Source organism: Cnephaeus nilssonii (assembly GCF_951640355.1).
Source record: "Cnephaeus nilssonii genome assembly, chromosome: 7".
Lineage (NCBI taxonomy): Eukaryota > Metazoa > Chordata > Mammalia > Chiroptera > Vespertilionidae > Cnephaeus > Cnephaeus nilssonii.
This window is the reverse complement of record NC_137078.1, coordinates 87839008-87851135: the sequence shown is the minus strand read 5'-3', so window position 1 is coordinate 87851135 and position 12128 is coordinate 87839008. Positions and strand designations below refer to the sequence as shown.

The 12128-nt window shown below is 50.0% G+C and overlaps 1 protein-coding gene across 5 annotated transcripts; it reads left to right on the top strand.

Moving 5' to 3' along the window:
* The first annotated feature begins 997 nt into the window (after positions 1–997).
* Positions 998–12020, top strand: MTFR1L (mitochondrial fission regulator 1 like). Of its 5 annotated transcripts, none has more exons than XM_079777437.1 (7): positions 998–1111; positions 4667–4783; positions 5275–5379; positions 8692–8801; positions 9022–9233; positions 10396–10714; positions 11026–12020. In XM_079777437.1, the coding sequence occupies exons 2-7, from the start codon at positions 4760–4762 to the stop codon at positions 11129–11131; spliced, it is 876 nt and encodes a 291-aa protein (XP_079633563.1). In that variant the 5' UTR covers positions 998–1111; positions 4667–4759; the 3' UTR covers positions 11132–12020. The 5 variants fall into 5 exon arrangements, with proteins under 5 accessions (XP_079633563.1, XP_079633565.1, XP_079633561.1 ...); XM_079777439.1 differs by lacking the exon at positions 998–1111 and adding an exon at positions 1476–1577 and having other exon boundaries at positions 10432–10714; XM_079777435.1 differs by lacking the exon at positions 998–1111 and adding an exon at positions 1476–1577.
* Positions 12021–12128: the final 108 nt, after the last annotated feature.

Genomic DNA, 12128 nt, shown 5'->3' with positions numbered 1-12128 from the left:
ACCTTGGTTGCGGGCGCATCCCTAGTAGGGGGTGTGCAGGAGGCAGCTGATCGATGTTTCTCTCTCATCGATGTTTCTAACTCTCTATTTTTCTCCCTTCCTCTCTGTAAAAAATCAATAAAATATATTTTTTTAAAAAAGTGAAACCGAAAGGGAAAACGCTGGGCAGGGATAGAACCAAAGCCTGGCCTTGGCCTGCTCACGGGGAAAGGCTCTGGAGCATAAACCACCCCACGGAGTTGAAGCAGCTTTCTGTAACCTGGATCAGTCAGTCATTGGCTGGGAGGGTGGGGGGTGGAGTAACTTCCCAGGATGGGGCCTCCGTTCTCCCTCCTGCAAGGGCAATTTTCCAGAAAAGGGGGCAGCTGTGAGGAGCCGACACAGCAGCTGGAGAATGGATTCCTGGGTGGGGCACCAAGACAGCATCTACCACGTCCAGGAAAGACAGCGAGGGTGGATTTGCCAGATCTGCCATTGCCCTGGAGGTGAAATCAATGATTAAGCAACAGCTTGCCATCCTGGAAAAAGGGCTGGACCTAGAAGTCAACATCATTTGAAATATGGCAGGGCTCAGGGACAACCTCTGAGGCCTCTGGCCAAGACCACCTCACATAATTTGCAGGCTCCAGTGCAAAATGAAAATGCTTGTTTTTAAAAAACAATACATTTCAAGGGGGCAACAGCAGAACATTAAAGCAAGTATGGACTCCTTACCCAAGGCCATGTGTGACTGGCTGTGCCTGGCAGCTAGAACTTGAAGGATTTAAGACAAAAAAAACCCTGCAACCTGAGTGTCAGGCACAGCCACGTGTTGAGGTCCGAGGAGGGCATGTGACCCAGGCCTGGATGCCATGGAGATCAGAATCCGGGTGAGTGGGCTTGGAAGGAATGTGGGAATGTGGGTGGTTCTCTTTCCCAATGCCTCTGGGATCTACCCTACCCATCTGGTCAACCAAGTCACTGAAAATAGCTTGAGAGAGAGAGAGAGAGAGAGAGAGAGAGAGAGAATGTGTGTAAAATACATAAAGGCTAAAATAGGAGAAAGCTACAAAGCGCTGGAGGGCAGGAGTCAGGAAGCCCGTTCTTGCTGGAGAGAAGGCTGTCTTGGCTGGTAAGCATGAACTGTGAAGGGGACCAGGGCGATGTGCACGGCAAACTGCCGCCGAAGGACCGGAACGCCCGGGTTCCCAAGTTTGCTGACGGGGTGGGGACAGTAGACACCACCATACTTGGGGGCCCAGCGGCGACAGACCTCGGATTCCAAAGGTCGGATCGTCACTGAGAGCCGACAGGACGAAGACCTGAAGGGTTTGCGGCCAATCCGGCCTCTGACACCTCGGAGCTCCGACAGAGGGGGCGTGGTCTCCAGGGGGCGTGTCCTTCCCTAGGGTCCGCACGTGCGGCCGCCCTCCGCCCCGCCTCCCGCGGGGCCGCTGGGGGGGGGGGGGGAAGGCTCGGTGCGCAGGTGCGGAGGACCGCTTCCGGGGGCGGGCAGCGGAAGTGAGGGCAGTGGAGGCGGCGGCCGGCCGTAGTAGGAGGGGCCGTGAGGTGAGGGAGTCCGGGAGCCGGAGTCTCAGGTGAGAGACCAGGTCTAGTGCCGCCCGGGAGGAGGGAGCGCGGCCCAGTGCGGGCGCCGTGCAGGCTTCGCAGCTACTGTCTCGCGGGAGCCGGTGTTGTCGGCCTCGTTTGGCCGGGGGGGAAACTGAGTCCCCAAGGGGTAACTGCTCGTCCGCTCTCCAGCTTCGGGGGGCGAGCTACACCGGAGGCTGCTCGTTTCGACCGCGGTCCTTGCGGGCCGGGCCGCGCTGCCTCCTCGCTCCTTCTGGGCCTGGCCCTGCCTGTGGGTCCCGGACCGCCGGGCCGGCCGCGGGAACTTGGCCGACCTTGGCCCTGTCGGGTCGGGCTGTTGCGGGGAGGGGAGGCGTGGCCGGGCAAGGTCCCCCGGCGGCCCCCGGCGCAGCTGTCCGCTCAGCAGACTTCCGCTGAGCGCCGGTGCCGTGGGGCGCCCGGGACCCAGGAGCGATGAGGCCGGGCCCTGCCCTGCCCGGCTCCCGCGGGAGGCCGTGTGTAAACCCCGCAGCGGCCTCGAGAGGGGCTGTGGGGCGCAGAGGCGGTAAGAACCCACCCGCGTTGCCAGGGGCCGGGGGCCGGATGCCTGCAGCCGGTGACACGGTGAAGGTGGGGGTGAGGCTAAGTCGGTGCTCTCGTTCATTCATTTCTTAACGGACAGATGTTTACGTGTCTGCCGTGTCGAGGGCCGCCCCTGCCCGCGGGACGAGTGGCACAGTACAGTTCATCACGGAGGAAGCACAGGGTGCTGGGGGGGGGGGCAGTAAAGGGGAAGTGACGCTGGGGCTGAGCTCGGAAGAATCGTGAAGGATGAGCTCTGGGGAGGGGAGAGTGTGGACACGGCCGCAGGGGTGGTGTCAGGGCTGAAAGGAGGCCAGGGTGGCTGGAGGGCAGCACCAGGCGGGGTGTGTGGCGGGGGGTGTGCCGCGGCCAGATTGGAGGCTGTGGGGAGTTTGGTCTCCTGAGGGTGGGAGGGCCTCCAGGAATCTAAATCTGTAGGGATTTTAAGTAAAGGAACAATATGACTAGCAATGTGTTCCAGAAACATCTCTGGCTGTTGTGTGAGACTTAGGCCCAAATGAGTCTTTGGAGGTTCGGTTCGGAGAGGAACAGGACAGCATGCGTGTGGCACTGTCAGGCATGGTGTTCCCACAGCCTGGCACACGGCGGGACGTGGACAGAAGGCTTGAGCTGCGCCTGGAAGTTGAGCCGGTGCAGGGGCAGCAGGGTTGAGACCAGACTTGAGGTGCTTTCTCCTGGCAGAGTGACCTTAGGCAAGTTCCTTCGTTGCGGAAAGTGGAGGTTTCCTCCCCTTAGGATCGCTCCCTGTCGCCCCTAATTGAAGAGTGTTTAGACTTGGGGGTTTTCACCGGGGCCCTCATTCAGCCTCACAGTGTGAAGAGAAGGCAGGTCTCTGGCTTCCTTTCCCCGTGTGAATGATAATTCCTTCTTTCCAGCTTTCTTTCTCCGTAAAGTGAGTGACAACTCCTCTTTCGGGGTGAGAGACTCGATGAGGGGTTTCCAGAAAGAGCTGCGTTGGTAGTCCAGTCCATCCCGTTCAGAGCCTTCCCCTGGCCCCCCGTTACTTTACCTGGGCGTTCCAGCCCTCATGACTTGACCCCCATTAATCTTTACCCCTGAGCATACTGTGCTCCTCTCGGATATCTCACCTTCCTGCCCTGCACCTGTGCTGCCGTTGTGTATTTCTTACCTTCCTTCCCCCTCCAAGCTCACCATGGGACCTTGAGGTCAGCACTGAATTCACCTGGCCACCTCCTCGTGTGCCTTTCTCACAGTGATTGATACTCAGCCGTGGCTGGAATTATGTATTCAGGTGCTGTCTCTTCTAGATTGTGAGTTCCTTGAGAGAGTGGCTGTCTTACTCCTCCATCGCCCCTACAGTGTCCAACACAAGGTGGCCATTGTTAGTGTTTGATGAGCAAGGGAATGAGAGCTCATTGAACGAGAGCATCTGCTCACCACACAAGGGCAGCTGTGAAGAGTCCAGGCAGGAGTGACCCTACCCATCTGTCACATTTTAACAGTTCATTAGCCCTTTAAAGTTCCCTAGTTCTGTGGTCGGCAAAGTGCGGCTCGCGAGCCACATGCGGCTCTTTGGCCCCTTGAGTGTGGCTCTTCCACAAAATACCGCGGCCTGGGCGAGTCTAGTTTAAGTTTAAAAAATTTGGCTCTCAAAAGAAATTTCCATCGTCGTACTGTTACTTGGCTCTGTTGACTAACGAGTTTGCCGACCACTGGCCTAGGTCACTGATGGATCCTTAAGGTAGCCAGAGTGGCACCTGTTCTTGTCCTTTTTACAGGTGGAGAAACCAACGTTTGGAAAGGTTAAGACATTCAAAAGGTTAAATGACTTGCCTATGACTGCAAAGCTGGCTGGGCCAGGATAAAGAATTTGGCTCTTTTCCCTGTAGCCTAGTAGACTGATTGGCTAGAGCCGTGATTGGCAAAGTGCGGCTCGCGAGCCACATGCGGCTCTTTGGCTCCTTTAGTGTGGCTCTTCCACAAAATACCACAGCCTGCACGAGTCTATTTTAAAGAAGTGGCGTTAGAAGAAGTTTAAGTTTAAAAAATTTGGCTCTCAAAAGAAATTTCATTTTTTGTACTGTTGATATTTGGCTCTGTTGACTAATGAGTTTGCCGACCACGGGGCTAGAGCATGCTGTTCATTCTGTTGTCTATTTTACCTCTCCCTGCGCGGGCCCCGCAGTGCTAGGTGGGTGACACATGCTGGCTTTTGCATCTCTTCAACAAGGAGTGTGGGGCTTGGGTGGTAACTACAGTTTGCCTTTCCCATGAGCTTTTTAACTACCAAAGGGTTCTATTTCATCCTTAGAAGTTTTGCCTCAGGAAACCAAGGGCCCAGGAGGGCTTCCAGGGTTGTCCAAGCTCATGGGACAAGTCTGAAACAGAACCTTTAAGGGTTTGGATTTGGACGAGCCATTAGTGGGTGAGGGCAGTCTCGTGAGCTGGTTTTCTCCCCTGTGAAATGTAAGAGAAACCTTGGTGTTAGTCATTGCTCTGCAGGTTTTGTGGGGCTTATGTGGTGGCCAAGTCCCCACTGAGGGTTGTTTCACAGGAAGGGAACTCTGGTGTTATGTAAGATGGCCTGATATGAAGGAATCACGCCTCCCCAAGCTGCCTTGTCCTTCAAGTGCAGGAGCCGGTTGAGATGTCGGGAATGGAAGCCAATGCGGTAAGGGGCATTCCCGGGGCTGTGGTGTGGTGGGGAAGGCGAGCACAGGGCCTGTTGTGAAGTGGAGACTCCCCAGGTGATTCCTTTCCCCTGGAGGTCTGGAACTGGAAGGAGTCCACCCTCCCACCCACTCCCCCAGGCAGAACCTGGAGGCAATTAAAGGTTCCGTGTATTTCTTCTGCCTTTCTGTACAGAGGGAAAGGAGGGAAGCCTGGAGGATTCCTACACCCAGCTAATTCCTCAGGCCTTTACTGGACCCTCCCAGCATGGACTGTGCCTTGGTAGCAGCAGGTATCCCTTAGGCGGCTTGCCAAGGTGAAGGCTAACAACTGGGAAAACTGCCCTCACTTATAGTTGAGACTTGACCTCTGCCCACAGGGTGCCCCTCCCTGGGATTGAGGAATCCAGGCTCCCTGGTAAAGGGGAGGGGGAGAGGACGGGGACATGCTTGAACTCATCTCTGAGGTTGTGACTGCCCCTCTCTGCTCTAGACCATCCCAATCTGGCAAAATAAACCGCATGGGGCTGCTCGCAGTGTGGTGAGAAGAATTGGGACCAATCTGCCCCTGAAGCCATGTCCTCGGGCGTCCTTTGAGGTGAGTGCACTGGAAGGGTCAGGAGACTAGAGGCTTAGAGTATGGAAGGATGGTGCTGCTCTGTGGCCGTCTCCTGGTTTTTTTTTGTGTGTGTTTTTTTGTCTGTTTTTCATTTTGTAAATGCTTACTCATGGATCCTGGTCATTGTGCCTTCCTGATTGCACACAAACCTTTGACCACAAGTCAGGTTCCCAATTTGCTCATAAATTCATAATCTTATATGTTTGATCCCTCTGCTAAGTGGCTCAGATTTCATCAGACTCTAGCAGTCATTTCTCAGAACGGGCCAAAGGCCCTGGCTGAACCACATCACCACACTAGCCAGGTCTGTGCTCTGAGGTGTTTGCCTACAATCCTGGCAGAACCCCACGTGGGACACTGAGTACTGTGTTGTGACTCTGCTTTTCTTTACTGGCCCTAAGACTTGGCCACTTAGCCATCTATTTCTAGTTTCACTGAGGCCCAGCCTCCTCTTTCTGGGCAAATCTGGCCTCTCCTTTACTAGGCTACTTCAGTCTTACCTCTGGGTCTATGGGGCCTTTAGCACCCACTCTGCAGTAGAGATTCTTGCCTGGCCAGTGTCGCTGAGACCCCCTTCTGCAATGGAAAACCAAGTAGTGTTTATTAGTCCCAGCTGCCTCCCTCTAAAAACTAATGGTTAAGCACCAGCTTCAGGCTTCTTGCTTAAGGTGTGTGTATCTGGGGAGCTGGGACACAAAAGAATAACTTCAACTTTCTGCCTTCACAGAAGAGGCAGAAATATGTGCCTGAAAAGACATGGGCCCAGTGGTTACAGAAATGAAGGAGATGAATTTGTATATTAGATACTGACCTGCGCAGTCTGTGTAGGAGCTGGATCTGAAGTCAGAAGTAGTGTCAGGGTTGGTATTAGAGTCAGGAATGGGGTTAGGAGTGTGTGTGTTACGGGATGGAGGGGGACCATCCCATGACCCAGATTATCCAGAATTGCCTAAAGGGCACGAGCGGGATGTGGCCCTAACTGCCTCAAGTATCAGAAACAAGGGAAGCACAGCTCGGGAGTTTGGGGGACTTGGTGGAGGATGCTCAGACACTTGGTTATAATCTCTCCAGTCCTTTGGCCAAATGCTGCTGGGCAGAGCTAATCAAGGACACAGGTTCCCACAAGGCAGGGGGTTTGTGTAAATAGTACAAGCATACCTCAGAGGTATTTTCAGGTTTGCTTCCAGATCACCACAGTAAAGCAAGTCGTAATTTTTTACTCATGGTCTTGCCCTCAGTTGTAAAAATGAAGTATCTGTGAGGCTCAATATAGCAAGGTGTGCTTGTATCAGTAATACCAGCTAACATTTACTAAACACATGCTGTATGCTAAGGCATTGTGCTGACTACTTTATCTATGTTCTCATTTAATTGCCAGTGGTAGAGCGCTGCTCTAATCAAGGAAAGCTTCCCTAAATGGTCCATCTGAGCAGCAGCTCCTGGGTCAGTGAAGATCACTCCTGTGAGACCCAGGCTCCCTATCTAAAAGTGAGGGCCATCATTCCTGATCCACCTACCAAACAATTGGTAGCAGGAACAGCTGAATTTAATTCATGTATAGGTGGCTTTTTGAGAAGTTATTTCTGTTGTAAATTACTCTAAAATATTATTTAAGGAAATATTTATTTTTTAAATTTACCCACATAAAAACATTAAGTTATGGAAAATAAAGAGAAAAGAGCCCAGATGGGGTGGCTCAGTTGGTTGGAGTATCAACTACTATACCAAAAAGATTGCAGGTTCAATCCCATGTTGGGGTATGTATGGGAAGCAACAGATCGATCTCTCGCTCAAATCAATAAACATATCCTAGGGTGAGGATTAAGAAGAAAAAGGAGAAAGGAAAATATATTACCTATAATAACATAATCATGACAGTAACTATTGTTTTGGTATAGTTCTTTTTCTAGATGTATGTTTTTTGTATTCACATTCAACATGATTGAATACTCTTAATTTTTTTCATTTAATTTTAACAGTGTCACTCAGACTCTGTCCCTGGTTGTTGTTCATTTGGGTTGAGGGATTATTTTAAGGAATCCTACTATATTCCTTTTATATAATTGTGTCTTTTTATTCAAGTCTAAATGTTCAAATCACCAAGTTGGCTTAAAACAATGTTGTGCCCTAGCCTGTTTGGCTCAGTGGATCGAGTGTTGGCCTGCAGACTCAAGGGTCCCAGGTTCGATTCTGGTCAATAAATACACACACACACACACGTGTGTGTGTGTGTGTGTGTGTGTGTGTGTGTGTGTGTGTGAAAAATCTTAAAAAATAAATAAAACAGTGTTGCTATACCAGTGTAAATCCCAATTAGCTACAAAGGTGTGGTCAAGAGCTAGCCAGAGGAAACTTCCTGTTAATGTAACAATTATTGATATCCTTTCACCTGTATTCTCACAACCAGAGGGCAAGACACTGGTAGACAATAGCCATTTCTGTTAAAAGGTAACTGGCCTGTTCCACTAAAGACCCCCTTTTCTGTAAAAGACAAGATTATAAACATTTAGGCTGTGGGCTGTAAGTGTTACAACTACTCACGTTTGCAGTTACAATTTAAAAGCCATCACAGACAACACATAAATCAGTGAGCCCTGACTGGTGTGCTCAGTTGGTTGAGCGTCATCCCAAGCACCAAGAGGTCACTGGTTGGATCCCAGGTCAAGGCACATGTCCAGGTTGTAGGCTCAATTCCCAGTAGGAAGCATGCAGGAGGCAGCCAATCAATGTTTCTCATCAATGTTTCTCTCCCTTCCTCTCTAAACTAGAAAACATATTCTTAAACACACACACAGAAATTGGTGAGACTTCTTTTTCAAATAAAACTTTATTAAAACAGAGCCCATCCCTCCTCTAGGCCACCTGTTTTGCTTGGATACAACAGCCTCATAACTGGTTTGTTCACCCTCCCATCCGTGTTCCAGACAGCAGCAGAGTAATCTTTTAAAGCCTAAAATTGAATCCTTACTTAAAACTTCCAGTGGCTTATTATTGATCTTAGAATCAAAGCTCCTAATTTGCTGTCCAACCTCTTACAACCTCCTCACCCCCATCCTCTGTTTTAGCCATGCAAAACTATTTGTAATCCCACAAACTTTTGCTTCTGGCCGCTTATTCAAGCTGTTTCCAACCTGGAACCCTCCTCTCCATCCTCTGAAAGAGCAAACAGTAGGCATGGATGGGTCCAAGAAGCCTTTCTGACACCCCAGTGCTGAATTAGGTGTCCTCCTATGTATTTTGCCCAGATTGATTGCCTCATCATGTTTGTTGGTGAATTTTGCGTCCCTATAGACCCTGCCCAATGTCTCTGATCTGTGTCTGAGAGATGTGCCCCCAGTCCCTACTTTGGCTGACATCGCCTGGATTGCTGCAGATGAAGAGGAGACATACGCCCGGGTCAGGTAGCTGAGGCAAAGGCCAGACTGCTGGGGAATGGGGAGCTTCTGCCCAGGTGAGGCAGGCAGCAGGGGGAGGGCTTGTGAGAGGCTGAGGGCAATAGGAATGAGATCTCTGGGTTCAGAATGGAAGCAGAACCTGGCTGTTAATCTTGTAGGGGTGGGTGAAGGCATTTTAGAAGGGGCGAGTGGCCAGCTCACTGATATACCTCTTTCCCTGATCCAGGAGCGACACACGCCCCCTGAGGCACACTTGGAAGCCCAGCCCTCTGATTGTCATGCAACGCAATGCCTCAGTGCCGAACCTGCGTGGGTCCGAGGAGAGGCTCCTGGCCTTGAAGAAGCCAGCCCTGCCGGCTCTGAGCCGCACCACAGAGCTGCAGGATGAGCTGAGCCACCTGCGCAGCCAGATTGCTAAGATCGTGGCAGCTGATACAGGTAGGAGGCTCCGAGTCAGGGCCAGAATATAGCAGGCTGCTCCTTTTCCCCTGGCTTTTGGACAGGATAGTGGTAAAGAAAATGATGGTCCCCGGTTCAGGGGGACTTAGACCTAGGACTCGGTTGCTCTGAGGCCTGGCTAGTCTTGGTCAGTTATTTTGAACTTGACTAGTTTGGTCAGGAACAAGATCTTCACTTAGCCTGTGACCCCAAGCAGGTTCTCTCCCTTGGCCACAAAACCAACACCCTCTGCCAAGTGTCTCTAAGATCATGTCTTCTATGAGCCCTCAGCAGCTTTCCTTTTCCATATAAGAAATAAGCATCCCCTTTGAGCACGTCTTCTCTTCCCTTGTCCTGTCTACCATAGACCACCTCTCCATCCTTCCACTTTCTGTCTGCAGCTACAGCAGAACAATAGAAAAGGATGGGAGTCTGCCTTTACTAGTGGCATGAAATACCAATAAGTGTCTCTCCCAAGCAGCTCAGGGTTTATTTATCCCCATATTCCTTTTTTTTTCCTCTCCTAGTTAAGCTCAGTCAGTTCCTAAAGCTTACCAGGTGGTAGAACATGAAAATTAGTGTTCTTTTTGAAATCTTTTATATATATATATAGAGAGAGAGAAATTGCATTTATTGGCAGCTAAGAGACAAGCTAAAGTAGTTTATGAAAAACTAGAGTGTTTCTTAAAAATTGAGGAAATTCGTTAAAATCTGGGAAACTAGGAGGATGGTCACCATTCTATTGCTACAGAATGCTTCTTCCAGCCACAGACAGCAGTTAGAGGGTAGTCAAAAGCACTAGCCCAGTTAGAGAAAGGAACAAATTCAGGCTTTGGTCCTGTCATTGTTTCAGTCTAAACAGGCTGTGAGTCCAGAGCTCGCTGCAGAATGGGAGCTTTTGGGAGCCAAGGTCTTTACAGGGTGTGGGTGGGAGGTGCTGTGCTCCTGGAACAGGGAGAGCCCTGCTTCTACATCTTAAAACCCTGAGAGGGAAGCTCAGGGGAGGACCTTCCTCAGCTTACAGAAGCCACGCGGGCTCTTCTGGGAGGTCCTGGTGTCAGCCCAGGAAATGAATGTTTGGTAGGCAGTGCTTGTGAGCAGAAGATATGACTGCTGTACTCCAGCCCCCATGTCCATCCATGCCTATTGTTTTCTCTTTCAGCTTCGGCTTCATTAACGCCAGATTTCTTATCTCCAGGAAGTTCAAATGTCTCTTCTCCCTTACCTTGTTTTGGATCCTCATTCCACTCTACAACTTCCTTTGTCATTAGTGACATCACTGAGGAGACCGAGGTAGAGGTCCCCGAGCTTCCATCAGTCCCCCTTTGTTCTGCCAGCCCTGAATGTTGCAAACCGGAACACAAAGCTACCTGCAGCTCATCTGAAGAGGATGACTGTATCTCTCTGTCCAAGGCCAGCAGCTTTGCAGATATGATGGGGATCCTGAAGGACTTTCACCGGATGAAACAGAGTCAAGATCTGTAAGTATTTGATAATTAGCTCTAGTGATCTATTTACTATTTTAGTTACCTGTGGCCAATGATCTAATAGAGGGTACTTACATAGCAAGTTCTCAGTAGTTGCCATGTGTTAACTTCATTCACAAACCTTGCCACCTGCTTGCTAATGCCTGGGGCCCCCGTTTGAGGAGTAACAATTTACATTTGTTGGGGTGATCTAACCCAACCAAATGTTAGACTAGTATTGAGATTGTATTCAAAGACATGGAACACTGCCCAAGACAGAGCAAGTACTCAAATTATTAATAATTAAGCTATTATTATGTCTCTAGGAACCGGAGTTTACTGAAGGAGGAGGACCCTGCCATCCTTATCTCTGAGGTCCTAAGAAGGAAGTTTGCTCTGAAGGAAGAAGATTTCAGTAGAAAAGGAAACTGACAGCACTCAGCTCTGCACTCAGTCTCCTGCTCCTGGAATTCCTTCAGTAGCTGCCTTCCTCACCGCAGATGTTTCTGTCTCTGCATTAGAAGTTTTCTGCAACAGTCTTCCCGAAAGCTAGAGCTTGGACTGAAAGAAAAGAGCTGGATTACTTGTTTCCCATACTTCAAACCTTTGCAGAAGCTAAGGCCTATTGTGAGCTGAGATACTTGTTACAGGTAAATGTATTGATTGGAATGTTTCGGTCTAAAGGCTAAGCTAGAAGTTTCTGGTTTTTCCTTGCCCCTGTGTGAAAATAAGTCCTGAATGACTTACTTCACTGCATAAGACCCTATAACTGGTCTTACCGGACACTTTGTGCCCAGCTGTCACTTACTCTTAGCAGCTTTCTTGCAGCAGAGAGAGCTATCAGTGTTTATGTACATGTTCACAGGGCAGGAAAAATCTTATGCTGCTCCATCACAAACCAACACCAATGCCCAGCAATCACCCTCTTCCCGTGTCTAACACCTAGATGTAGAGGTCGGCCCTCTGGACCAGCTGGCATTTGGGCTGCTTCTGGGAGGCCTGGGCTGTTTTTTTCTTAAATATATTTTGTAATACCGTACAACCAAATCTACCCTCCAAGGCCTTGGGGCCTCATTGGTTCCACTGACTGAACTCTTGCTCTTCCGTGGACTTTAGTTCAATCCCAGTAGGAAACAGAAATGGGGAGGGGAAAGAGAATACCATCTTTCTTTGAGGCCCTTGACTGCTTCTTTGTATTGGGCCAAGGTTTGTATCCACACCATGCATGACTCAGATGCCCTCAGGTCCCTTTCCCTGCAGTATGTATCCCGTGTGTGTTTGGGTTGAAGTACTACCTGACATTAAAGGATTTGGCAAGATACTGCATTTGCTGTGTCCATCTTTGAGTTACAATCATCTGATGTACTCAATGGGTATAGGATTCCTGTTAATTTTGTAGTATATGAACTTTCATTAACAGGCTCCTGAC